This window comes from Hydra viridissima, unplaced genomic scaffold (genome assembly GCF_058129835.1).
Source record: "Hydra viridissima isolate aposymbiotic clone 2 unplaced genomic scaffold, HvirCarnegie_v1 scaffold_14, whole genome shotgun sequence".
Taxonomy (NCBI): Eukaryota; Metazoa; Cnidaria; class Hydrozoa; order Anthoathecata; family Hydridae; genus Hydra; species Hydra viridissima.
The window spans coordinates 4358085-4371490 of NW_028324313.1; the positions used below are offsets into that span (position 1 = coordinate 4358085).

The 13406-nt window shown below is 27.0% G+C and overlaps 1 protein-coding gene across 2 annotated transcripts; it reads left to right on the forward strand.

The window, feature by feature from the left end:
- The first annotated feature begins 303 nt into the window (after window positions 1-303).
- On the forward strand, window positions 304-8512 carry LOC145193428 (RING finger protein unkempt-like). 2 transcript variants are annotated; one of them, XM_090071755.1, is made up of 13 exons: window positions 304-460; window positions 2821-3030; window positions 3383-3636; window positions 3799-3934; window positions 4026-4143; window positions 4277-4361; window positions 4443-4504; window positions 4942-5184; window positions 5425-5826; window positions 6169-6474; window positions 6577-6738; window positions 7156-7347; window positions 7389-7476. In XM_090071755.1, exons 1-12 carry the CDS (start codon window positions 360-362, stop codon window positions 7330-7332), a joined length of 2256 nt encoding a protein of 751 aa, XP_089927881.1. In that variant the 5' UTR covers window positions 304-359; the 3' UTR covers window positions 7333-7347; window positions 7389-7476. The 2 variants fall into 2 exon arrangements, with proteins under 2 accessions (XP_089927881.1, XP_089927880.1); XM_090071754.1 differs by having other exon boundaries at window positions 7156-8512.
- Window positions 8513-13406: the final 4894 nt, after the last annotated feature.

Genomic DNA, 13406 nt, shown 5'->3' on the forward strand with positions numbered 1-13406 from the left:
TATTGTACTTTCTGGTTGATAAGTTTTACATATTTTCTTTTTGAAGTTTTTTCAACCATGAAACATGAGTTAATTACGACGAATAAAAATGTCTTCTCTTTACAATTTGAAAATAATCTAGTTTTACATTTTAATATTTTTAAAGATTACTCAATTAATTGTAAAGCAGTTTATTGAGAATAAAGAAATCTTGAAATTGTCCTTCTTGATCCCCTTCGGCGTCTCAGGAAAGCGTCATCTAGTTATCGCGGGTTTGCAAATTTATCGCGTTAACTCCTCTCACTTCCGCAGAAATGATAAAAACAAACCCCATAGTGCTTTGCGAGAGTTCTTGTTTTGCAAACAGAAAATATGGAGAAATGGCGGCCGAGAAAGACGATTTTTCGAACGTAAATTTAGTATCGAAGAAAAGTTCAGCAGAATTAAATCAACCTCAAACTGAAAAACCCTTACATTATACGTATGTACTTTGATTATATTTATTTTTGAGTGAGTTACTGTTAACTAAAATTTTGTATCTTATAAATTTTGATTTTATGCATGAATGGGTACCTGCTAAAATCAAAATTTATAACTTTCTGTATAGGATATGGCTAGTTACTTACCTTTTGCTATAGATACGATTAAATGGAATAGATTTTTTATTTTGTCTAAAAATATGGTAGAGCTTTATTTTTTGTTATTACTCTTTTGTTTGTGTTAACTACCTATACTTATTATAGTAAAAACAATATAGAAAATATATATGTAATCACACACACGCACACACACACACACACACACACACACACACACACACACACACACACACACACACACACACACAGATTTTACACAAAATATTCAGGTTATTATAGTTTATATTGTGTTACTCTTATTGCAAAATAAAAATTATTAGCATTTACATGTTTGTAAACATATACTATTTATACTATACACAACTATGTATATGTATAAATGACACTAATAATAATAATAATAATAATAATAATAATAATAATAATAATAATAATAATGATAATAATAATAATAATAATAATAATAATAATAATAATAATAATAATAATAATAATAATAATAATAATAATAATAATAGTAATAATAATAATAATAATAATAATAATAATAATAATAATAATAATAGTAATAATAATAATAATAATAATAATAATAATAATAATAATAATAATAATAATAATGATAATAGTAATAGTAATAGTAATAATAATAATAATAATAATAATAATAATAATAATAATAATAATAATAATAATAATAATAATAATAATAATAATAATAATAATAATAATAATAATAATAATAAATAATAAATAATAAATAATAATGATAAAAGTAACAATAGCAGCAACAGGAATAACAACAATAACAGCAATAATAATACCAATAATAATTACAATGATAATGATAATGACAATCATAATAGTATATTGTATAAAATTGAAAATGTATGTGGTTTATTATTTTTAACTATAAAGAGTAGTGTATTTCATATAAATACTGTTTTCCTGAACTTAGATGATGTTAACTAGAAACTTCTTAGTAAAGTTATCATCATTGATAGAAATTGTAGTTTATAAAAAGTTTCAATATTCTCTAAAAATATCTTATTTATTTTCAACAAAAGGGATTGTGTGAATTCTAAATTAGTTCTACTAATAATATGTAACATTGTTTTCTTTATATCTTATGATTTTTGTGATATGGTTTTAAAAAGGTGTTTTTTGAATCATGTTTTCAAAATTTTCATCTTTTCATGTCAAAGAGCTCATAGCAAAATTAATAATTCTTTTTCAATGTTGCTTTAAAAAGTAGTCTTTACTTTAGCAAGTTTTATAGTAATTTTACACCAATAAATGTGAAAAGAAACAAAATAAACATAATTTCCTGTTTTTTATTTGGCAGCCTACTTGTTATAATTAAACTATGATAAGTATAATTAAGAGTTATGTGTAAGTTTTTTGTGCCTATAAAAATAAACCAAGTTTTTAACTTATTGCTTTTTTTTTTTTTTATCAAAACATTTACATTTCTCTAAATGGAAGCAGTAATAAGGTTATATTTTTATAATTTTTAATATGTACCTAAATTGATACCTTTTTGCTATATAACAATCTCTGGCATTTTTAATATTTTGTAGCCACTGTAAAATATATCCAGATTTATAGCTCTTAAAAGTCTTTTATTTTTAAGATAAAGTCTTTAGGTTTGAGTTAATTTGAATATCTAATAAAACTGTTGTTATTTTATTAAACTTGAAATGAAGTATTAGCATTTTAAGTGTATACATATCTTGCATATTGAGCTAAAAAATAACTCATATACTAAAATAAAATAAAAATTACAATCTTATGATTGTTTTTTTTTTTTTCTTTTTTTTTTTTTCAAGTATTCTTTTTTTCTTTAAGTTTATGGTAATGTAAATAAGAAAGTGTTAAAGTTTATTAAAAAGAAAATAAATCAACAGTTATTGAAGAGTAATTAAATCTTAAAACAATAAAAACCACAGAATTTGATTTTTGATTTGTGGTTAGTATAAGAACCCAACATTAAAACATGTGACTCATTAGTGTGGTAAAAATTCTTGTTGCTTATACTGATGTAAAATACAAATGAAATTGTTTAAGGGAATAAGGTATGGTGGGACAAAATTTAAGAAATATCATGTATGTTTGATTACACATCTTGATCTTAGTTTTGTAAAAAAATCTTTTTTAATGCTGTAACAAAGGGCTCTTTTAGTGTTTTTGGTTAGCAACTATGAAATATGGTTGACACAGATGGAGCTGCTTTATTATTTAGATACTTGAAAGAGTTTCGAGTAGAACAGTGCTCACTTTTTTTACAGCACAAGTGTACTCAACATCGTCCATTTTCTTGTTTCTGTTGGCATTTTCTGAACCAAAAGCGTAGAAGACCACGTAAAAAAAAGGACGGCACATTCACATACAGTCCAGATGTTTATTGTCAGCAGTATAACGAAACTACTGGTGAATGTGTAAACGGTGACGAGTAAGTAGTGTTCTGGCTTAAGTTTATGCTCTGTACTAGAAATAGTGTCTCATTGAAAATGAGGCATAATTACCAGCTTACAGTCTTTGAGTATCTTAAACAAATGTTTTATCATAATCCATACACAAATCTTTCATGGTTGAAAAAGTTTCAAAAAGAAAGTATGCAAAACTTATCAACCAGAAAGTACTATATTCAAAAGTTTGAAAAATTTTTGATTTACTAAAGCTATTAACTTCTATTAATTCAATTTAAGTTTGAAAATGTATTAAAACATATAAAATTGTTAAAGATGTGGTTTTGGTTATTTAACTTCATCTCAATTTAATCTGAATCAAAATATCTATTTTAGTTGTCCTTTCCTACATCGTGTTGCTGGTGACGTTGAACGAAGATATCATTTGCGATATTACAAAACTTCCCCGTGTGTTTACGAGACAGACACCCGAGGTTATTGTGTAAAAAACGGTCCACATTGTGCATTTGCACATGGTCCTCACGACTTAAGACAGCCAGTATATGATATTAGAGAGTTGCAGATAATGGATCAAGAAGAGAAAGAAGATACTAGTAAACAGATTGTTCCAGAAGATCCCAGATGGAATGGTAAAATGGGTTTTATATATATAGTTTAAAGATGAAAGTATTACATATATTAAAAGGTTACAGTAATTAAGTTTTGAAGTTTAGTTAAAAAGTTGAAAAATACTAATAATCTCACTAATAATCTCACTAATAATCTTTAAAACTTTTTCTTTTTTCTTTCAGACACAAATTATGTTTTATCCACTTATAAAACTGAACCATGCAAAAAACCACCAAGATTATGTCGCCAAGGTTATGCATGTCCACAGTATCATAACAATAGAGATAGAAGACGCAGCCCAAGAAAATATAAATATAGGTTGTTGTTTTTTTAGATTTTTCTTTAGGATTTAAAAAAAAAAAAAAGGAATTAAAATTTTAAAGGTAAATTACTCTACATTGTTTGCTAGGTCAACTCCTTGTCCTAATGTAAAACATGCTGATGAATGGGGAGATCCTTCAACATGTGAGAATGGGGATAGTTGTGCGTACTGTCATACTCGCACAGAACAGCAATTCCATCCTGAAGTAAAGTTATTTTGTAATTTATGTTAAATTTGCCATATATTATTCAAATGTGTTATTGCAAACAAATTCCTTGTCTTCACTAAAACAAAGAAACTTAAGTTTTTAAATTCTATTTTTTTTTTTTTTTTTTTAGATTTATAAGTCAACTAAATGTAATGACATGCAACAAACAGCACAATGTCCAAGAGGACCTTTTTGTGCTTTTGCTCATATTGAACGTAAGAAAAGTTTTTTGTTTTTTGCTAGAATCAAGTTTTAATAAACATATTCATTTTATGGCAATGGTTTTTTTTCTATAGAAGATCAAATCAATGCCATGGAAGCTGCAAAAGGTTCCATATCAATAATTCTTGATAAAGAGGTACTTTGATGATGATGATGATGATGATGATGATGATGATGATGATGATGATGATGATGATGATGATGATGATGATGATGATGATGATGATGATGATGATGATGATGATGATGATGATGATGATGATGATGATGATGATGATGATGATGATGATGATGATGATGATGATGATGATGATGATGATGATGATGATGATGATGATGATTGAATGAATGAATGAATGAATGAATGAATGAATAAATAATGATGATGATGCTGTTGCTGCAGATGGACTGCTTATTGTTGCAAATATTAAAATTTTTGAAATATACTTTTCTTTATTTTGTATCAGTTGAGAAATGTTTAACTAACTTAAAATATTTTAAATCTTAAAATGTTATTACCTTATTTTGCAAATAAATTCTAAATGCAGGTATTAAAGTTGCATTTTTTTTTAGCTGATGCAGCAAAACCAACAGACAGCATACTCAAGTACACAAAATTCTCCTTTGCCTTCTCCTGCTGGATTACCAAATAATCGACCAAAGCGATCTGCTTCTTTATCTGGTCCTTATGCAAAAATTGTAGAGGGTACAATTTCCAGCATGCATAATGTGGTTTTAAGCAGCAGTGCTCCAACATATGAAAAAGCTCCAGGTTCTGGGAGGAGAAGTAACAGTCGTGACAGTGACCAATGTCAAGTAAGATATTTTAATTTTTTTTTTTTTGCCATACGCATTTAAAATTTTTAGAAATTCAACATATATGCATTATATAATATACATTACACTTAAAAATGTAATTTAATTTTATAGTGTGAACATAATAAAAATTTCCAACTTTTAAAAATAATTTATGTAGATCAATTTCTTTTTTCTTTAAATCAAGAAATTTTAAAATGATTACAAAAAACTATAATTTTTCCAACTTTTTTCTTTCAGTCATTTTTTGGCCCCACTATGTCTCAAGGATCTCAAGGATCTGAGCCTCGAACACCATCTAAAGGGATGTCTGCTGCTGCACAGTCTTTTTATCCTGAAGTTGCTTTCACTGATGAAACTGCTCTGGATAATGCACTTTTAGATGCTATTTCTAATATAGATAATACTTTTGATTTTGATTTTCCTGATAATGCATCCATTGGATCTTCATTGGGTGGAGCTGGTAGTACTGGAGGTATAGGCTTCAATACTAGCGGTTTTTTAGAGCAATTTTCAAATGGAACAAATCCTGTTTCAATACCAGGAACAGAAATGCAGCATTCGTTTACTTCACAGCAGTCTCAGTCTCCTACATCTCCAAATATAATTTCTGGAACAAACAGCAGTTTCTATTCAAATCAGGTACTATTAAATCTCCAGTGTTATTTTATTTTCTTGATCTCATTTGCATTCAACATTCCTTTAAAGCAGTCAATAGATTACTTAATGTTTTATAGCATGTTTTATATTAAAAATGTTGATATATTATAAGGATGTTTCTTCATTGAAAGGTTTTTTTGTGCTAAATTTGTTTTCTCAAAACTTGGTTTTAGTTTTGTTATTGAGAATAATAAAACACTTCTCTTTTATGATCAATTATAAAGTTTTTTCTCGTAGTTACAAATTCATTTACTTTATTCTTTTAGAAAAAAAACTTTGTTTTTGAAAAAATATTAGTTACAGTTTCTGTATCTTTTTTTAAAGGCTGCTTCTCGTGGAAGCTACTTGCGTAGCCCTAAAAACTCACAACTGGGAATATATGAAATGCTCCAATCTCCAAAGTTTAACTCGCCGTCTTTGGCTTCTCCTCTAGCTCTCAGTAACAGTTTTGATATTCAAAGGTCATCTGATGAAATTATTAGTTTGCGTTCCAGGCTTGCATCATGGGAAGAGTCATGGAACCAAGCAAAAATAGCATGTGATGCATGGAAAAGAGAAGCATCAGAGCAAAGTGATAAGGCTCAAGCAGCAGAAAGAGAAAAAATGCAGACACTTATAAAGTTAGGAGAGGTATGTTTTCTATTGAGTTATAAAATTACTATTTTTATATATCTAAAGAAACCAACGTTTTATAATGTCTCAATTATGAGAATAATTTTTTTTTTTTTTCAGGTTGAAGCAGAAGTGAGATACCTTAAGCAAGAACTAGAGAGAAATAATGGTGGGTCAAGTGTTCATCTGCTTAAGCAAGTTGCAGACTTAGAGAATTTGTCCATTTTAGATTTGAAACAGATATATATTCAATTAAAAAATGATATTGATAAGCTGGAAAAGGTATTCTTTTTCTTTTTTTTTATTTTATTTTATTAAATGAAAGCTGAAAACAAGACAAAATTGTTTTTATCTCCATGTTTTTTAAACTAGAATTTCATCATATACTTCTATGATAGTATTTAACAGCTGGATTAAAATTTTTTTTTGTAAGCAATATTTTGCTTGATGAGCAATTACATTATTAAATGAAACATTAGGTTCCATTTAATTATCCTGAGATTCTTATATTTATTGACTTTTTTTCAATACTATCATATTCCATAAGTTTCAACACTGTCATATTTCATGAGTTTTGAAACGTTATGCAAGTTTGTTAATTCTTTTGTCTCTTGTATTATCATTTTTTACATTTCTTTTCAAAACATTGCTTGCTATTTTTCTTTTAAAAGTTTTTAATTTTGTCATGTCTTTTTTTAGATTATAAGTAAGCGAGAATCTATGAAATGTATATTGTGTGAAGAAACACCTCGATGTGTGGTGACATACCCATGTACTCATTGTGTGATGTGTGGTACATGTGCTGTTCATCAGGCTGAATGTCCGTTTTGTCACAAAGCTATTTCACAAAAGACCACAATATTTATCCCAGTGTAATAGCCAATTGAGATAAAGACCACAATATTTATCCCAGTGTAATAACCAATTGAGATAAACCCATTTTTATGGATGCTTAGGAATCTTTTTAAATTTATAATATTATTAAAATGGTGGCTGAAATAAATAGTCTTATTTTCGTTTTATTTTGGTTTTTAGAATTCAGTGAAATTAAAAAAAAAAACTTAATTCAGTTTGTGAGTTTTCTGTATACAACCGGTCTTAAGTCATAAAAAACATTTAATATTAGAAATTTTGTGCTGTGTTTTATGTTTGTGTTCTTATGATTCTTAGGATTTTTTTGTTCTAGAATTTCATTTTGCCAGTTTCTTCCTCATTTTCTAAGCTTAAAAATAAAATCTCTTTTCACCTGAAAAATAAGTTTCAAATTTAAGACCAATCTTAGTATTGGGAAAGATGAAGTTTTATTGAAGAAATTTTAGCAAATAATCCTTTTAATTTGAATATTTAAAACGAAAACTTTACATTTATCCACTCGGTTTTACTTGTATATTTCCTATGGCTTAAAGAGCTTCTACATTTGATTTTTTTAAAGTGCCTTTAGTGCGTTGGTGGCACATTTATTTTTTTATAATTTTTATTTCGTCTTTTCTTCTAATTTTTTTCTTTGTTATTTTCCTCTTTTTTTAAAATTTATTTATAGTTTTGTTTTGTAACTTTGTTGTAATCCTTAAAAACAAAACAATTGAAAAAGAAAAATTGCGGCTTAAGAAATAAGCTGACAGTGCGAGAAAAACTATTTAGAGTTCAAATGATTTGTTAATTTATTTTCTTATGTTGCTGTTTGTAAAACTAAATTCAAGCTTATGTATACTTTTGTCCATAGTACTTGTACAGTATTCTTTTTCTTATAAATAGTTTATTGTTTTGGTAAATTGCTTTGAAGCTTTCAGATATCTTTTATCTCAAAAAGTCTTTTGTCGCACGTTTCTTTGCTTTTCGTAAAACTTTAATCGCGTCGAGTTTTCTCATCGTTTGAAAGTTTTTGCTTTCTCATTTTAAAGCTCTATAGAAATATTTTTGTTTGCTTTTCTCTTAATTCGGCGATCTTTAATAATCTGGGTAATAAACTGAAAAAAATATTGCATGTTTTGTCTTAGCTAACATGTATATTAGGAATTTTCAAATTTTATGAAATTGACGAGCTGTGGTTTATCTAGTTTTTTTTTTTTATATTAAGCGCTTTTTCAAGGAAACAATAAGACGTTAAAATGTGAATTTTGCGCCAAACACCTCACATTAAACGGTCTTATGTCTCCTGAAAATACGAGTGTATAGTTCATTATGTTTTAAAAGGTTCGTATAGAAATAGGTATATAATAAATAGAAAAACTATGTACACGAATTTTTGTTATTCTTGTTTTGCATTATTTTCCGGTTTTTGATTTCATCAAGTACGAGTTGCAAGTCTAGAGATTTTTATTTATATTTTAAAGACTGGACAAAAAATCTCTAAGGAGTTGCAACCCAATTTTCTAGATATTTTAAGTTCGAGTTAACTAAAATGCGATGTTTTAAAGTATTTATTTTCATAGTTTGTAGTGAAGAAATGTTTTATACTGGGTTTTACATCTTAAAAGATTATCGTCAGAGAGGCAGGACAAGCAAATGTAATGGTACTTAATGTAATAATAAAAGCTATTTAAAGATTTCACATTTAACATCAATAATTTTAAGTCCTTTAACCAAATGATAAAAAAACAAACTTAAAAAATACACTTAGATAAAATGATATATTTAAATATATTTGATTTTACTTAAATTGTTGGGGGACTCCGTCAATAAGAAACATAGTAATGATTTCTCTACGAAAGGTTTTTTTTAATATAAAATTAGATAAAATGAGTGCAATTGTTTTAACACTTTAATTGAACGATCCATCAAATTGTCGATTTAAAAAGTTCATTTAAAAAGCTACTCAAATTTACATCTATGTGTAACGTAAACACTATAAATATAGAAATAAAAAATGATTTAGAGCACACCCCACGGGATTTTTTTTTCTTTTGTTTTGAAACGCTTAACAAGATTATCCCAATTTTCAAGTGTTTCTCAACTGGAAGCTCTAAATTAGTCCCTTGAGAAGATTTAGTCTTTTCTAGATTAAATTTTATGATATAAAATTTTATGAAAAGTAACAAGTTTCATTCTGACACTTTTTGCCCAATGTATCTTTGGGTTATTACTTTCATCCATACACCGATTTAGTATCTTGATGAAGAAAATACCCTATTATGTCTACATAAAGGAAAGCTAAATATCAATTGGTTTTTTCGGATTTTTTAAAAATTTAAGACTTTCTTTAAAAAGAAAAAAGAAAAGTGGTGTGTCCATCAAAATACTTTAAGGGATATCAATTTTTGGGGATTGTTTTGACAAAATGAGAAATATCATGTAAATGCGACATCATGTAGTCAGACAAAATGGATACAGCTTCTAGAAAAATATTAACGACCTAATAAGGTTTTTTCCTATTTCTGCTGTGATATTAGCAGCAGTAGTATTAATAAATTTGCCGGAATTATTCAGTCTTTCTGCGTAAAACTAAACTGGCTAATTTTGTTGATGATGCGCAAACATATTATTCACAATCACACTATGGTAAATGTGATAAGAAAATGTCTCACAGGGACATTCTAAAACAAGTGAATGTTAACAAATTGGATAATGTGCTTTAGTTACACAAGAATACACAAGAATACACTCTAATAGGATCCATATTCTAGCGAAAAGCACTTAGTTCTTGCAAAAAAACGTTGAGGGTTCTTTATTTTGATAAAAACATTTCCAGTTTCTGGTTTCATTTATCTGTAGCATGCAATAAATCACATTTCATGGTCACACTGCTCACATTGCAGATGACACTTATAATGTGGACGAGCGAGTTCAGAATGGGGTCCAGAAAATTAACGAAGTTTCTTGGTGTTAGATTTATTTTTTAAAAATTTATCTGCTTTGTGTACAGAGAGGGAAATCAAAGCATCTTCTTATGAAGAGCATCAAGGAGTTGATCACAAAACCTTCCAATGAAGACCATCAAGGAGTTAATCAAAAAATCTTCTAATGAAGATCATTGACAATATTTTACTGGTTTCAAAAACCGAATATAAGTTTTCATAACTGATCTTTTATTCAGTGACGTTTTTTAAAAAGTTTTATTTCTAAAACATTTGAGAAGAGTTAATCGAGTTATTCGATTTCGACATTAAAATCGAAAATATTTTGAAATTTTACATTAAGCAAAGTTATATTACTCTGAACGTAGAGTATTCCAAACTTTCGACCATTTTTGGGAAGCCCTATATGCTTCTGAAAATTGATTTTTTCTTTTGCGAACGTTTTTCATGATAAAAACACTCATTAAAAGCCTTCTTCTACTTCTTCTACTACTTCTACTTCTCTTACTTCTTCTTTTAAATCTGTGGCAATTTCTACTGCAAATGATGATTTTGCAAAACTGTAAAATTTTCGCCATTTCACCTTATCTATTGTGACAAATTTAGTATCTTTTTATTTATAAGTGCGTATATCAGTTTGTCATGTTTACAAAGACAATTGTGCTGCTTCTAAAGAAAATATTTTTTTAATCAGGGAACACATTCTTTAATTAATGAAAAATTAATAAAAAAAAACGCACAAAAAAAACATATTTTGGATTTGTTTTTACTTGTAATTATTTTAATTTTAATATGAGAACAAAACAATTGGAGTGTAAAAAATGTTTTTTAAATTGAATTTTTTTATTACAAAAAACATAACCGCAATTCGCGGTTTCCATGTTTTTCATTGGGATTTAATTCGGGTAGTTAAAGTGGAACACTTCAAGAAACTGATTTTTTTGTCGGGAAAAAAGATTTAATTAAATTGACTGCATACTTGAGATCATACAAGTTCTCAAAAAAAATTTACCAGGATTTTTAATACATTCTTAAAATTACTATTTTTCAAAGAAACTCCCTTAATAATCTTTATTTTTGGCTTCTAATGCTTCTTCTTATAAACATCCGATTAGGGAAATTTTACTTAACGAACTCTGCCTCTTTAAACCAATTAAAAACAAAGAAATCAATTACTTAACAACTTCAGGCAGTTTTTTGCTAAAAATGCGAAAAAAATCGCAATTTTAAAACAGTTGCAAACATGTAAAAACCTCTTGAAAGATTATTGTTTCAAGTCTTTAAGTTTCTAAGGAAAAAACCAACTGAATATTTGAATCTGATTAAGTTAATTAGGATTTGTTAAAGCACAAAAAAATAAGAGTTTATCTTTTTAAATAAAGTAATATCTAAATAAATAAGTAAAATAATAAATCTAAATAAATATAGTAATATCTAGTTCATATGGATATTTTACTAACTAATAATATAGTAATATCTAGTTCATATGGATATCTAGTTAAATAATCTAGTAATTTTACTAACTAATAATATAGTAATATTAATAGTTCATATGGATATTTTACTAACTAATAAAAAAACAAAAAATTATGGAAGTATGGGTTTTATATTTTTAATAAAGTTTAGACTTCAAAATTTATTAATATTTGAAAAACCATCAAATTCTTCAACAATCATCAACAATAAATAAATAATCAACAATAAGCATAAAAGTCATAAAACTTGCTTTTTGTTATTTTTCGTAGTAGAACTTTTTAACAAGATCAAAAACTTAACTAAAACAAATTTCTTACATATCAACTTTGTCTACTGCCCTAATATGAAAGCCTCAAACCCAATGACAAATACAGTAGCCTCAAACCCTTGTTATTAGAATGTATTAGTGGCCTCCAGACCCTTATTATTAGAAAGTATTTATTTAAACCACGATTAACGAATCCTTTGATTAGTGGTTCTTTTTCTGCTAAGAACTTCAGCCACAATAGCCTGTTTCACAAGAAATTTGAGAATCGATGTTACACCGATTTTGAAGATCAGGGGAGAAATTCTGATTACAAAGAAGAAAATTTTTTTGGTTTGTGAAGAGTTTAATAAAGGTTAGAAAAATATTTCGCATCAACTTTTCAATTTCACCAAAAGGATTTTTAAATAAACAAAAAGAAATTTATTTCGTGAAATTTTGTGAAATGAATTTTTTTTTTTTTATGTAAATAAAATTCAATTATTTATTAGTCACAAATTAGAAATTCCAACGGTTGTGTGCAATCATTTTGCAGTTATGTGCAACCATCTATTTTGAGAATAATTTTGTTAGATCGATTTGTTTATAACGTTATTTATTGGGCTTTATGACGTAGAACAAAATAAAATATTATAGGGGAGAGGGGGGAGCTCTGGTACGTTTCGACAAGAAATTAAAAAGCAAAAAGAGTTTCAGAAAAAATCGTAAGTAAATAATTTTCGCTATTTTTTTAATGTATTAGGAACATTTTAATATAATTTGTTTTCAGAATTATTAATGGTTAATTATAACACTTTTAAATTTTCTAAACATAGTTTTTTGTACAAATGCTTCCTTACAGGTGGAGGAAATTACAGTAAGAAATTTCATCAAAAAAAGTTTAATTTAAATGAAAAATACATCAGATTTTAAAACCAACAAAATATTTTATAACATGTTAAGAAACATATGGATAATTTATTTAAATACCTAGTGTTTAAACAATTATACTTAAATTGCATAGGTGCATAGTGCATAGTATATGAAAGCACAACATAAAAAAGTACATAAAAAAATATTTCACTTTGAAGCACTCACACGTAAAGGGTGAGGATTTGTACATTGAAATCGGGAAGTATTGGTATAGAAATTTTAATATCTGTCCTATAGACTACATATATACTAGTTACAGTGTGGTAAAATATAATTTTTACAATCTGGTTCTTATTCTCAAATGCATTTGAAGCATTTGAGAATAAGAACCAGATTGTAAAAATTATATTTTACCACACTGTACCTAGTATATATGTAGTCTATAGGACAGATATTAAAATTTCTATACCAATACTTCCCGATTTCAATGTACAAATCCTCACCCTTTACGTGTGAGTGCTTCAAAGTGAAATATTTTTTTATGTACTCTAAAAAATTTTTAA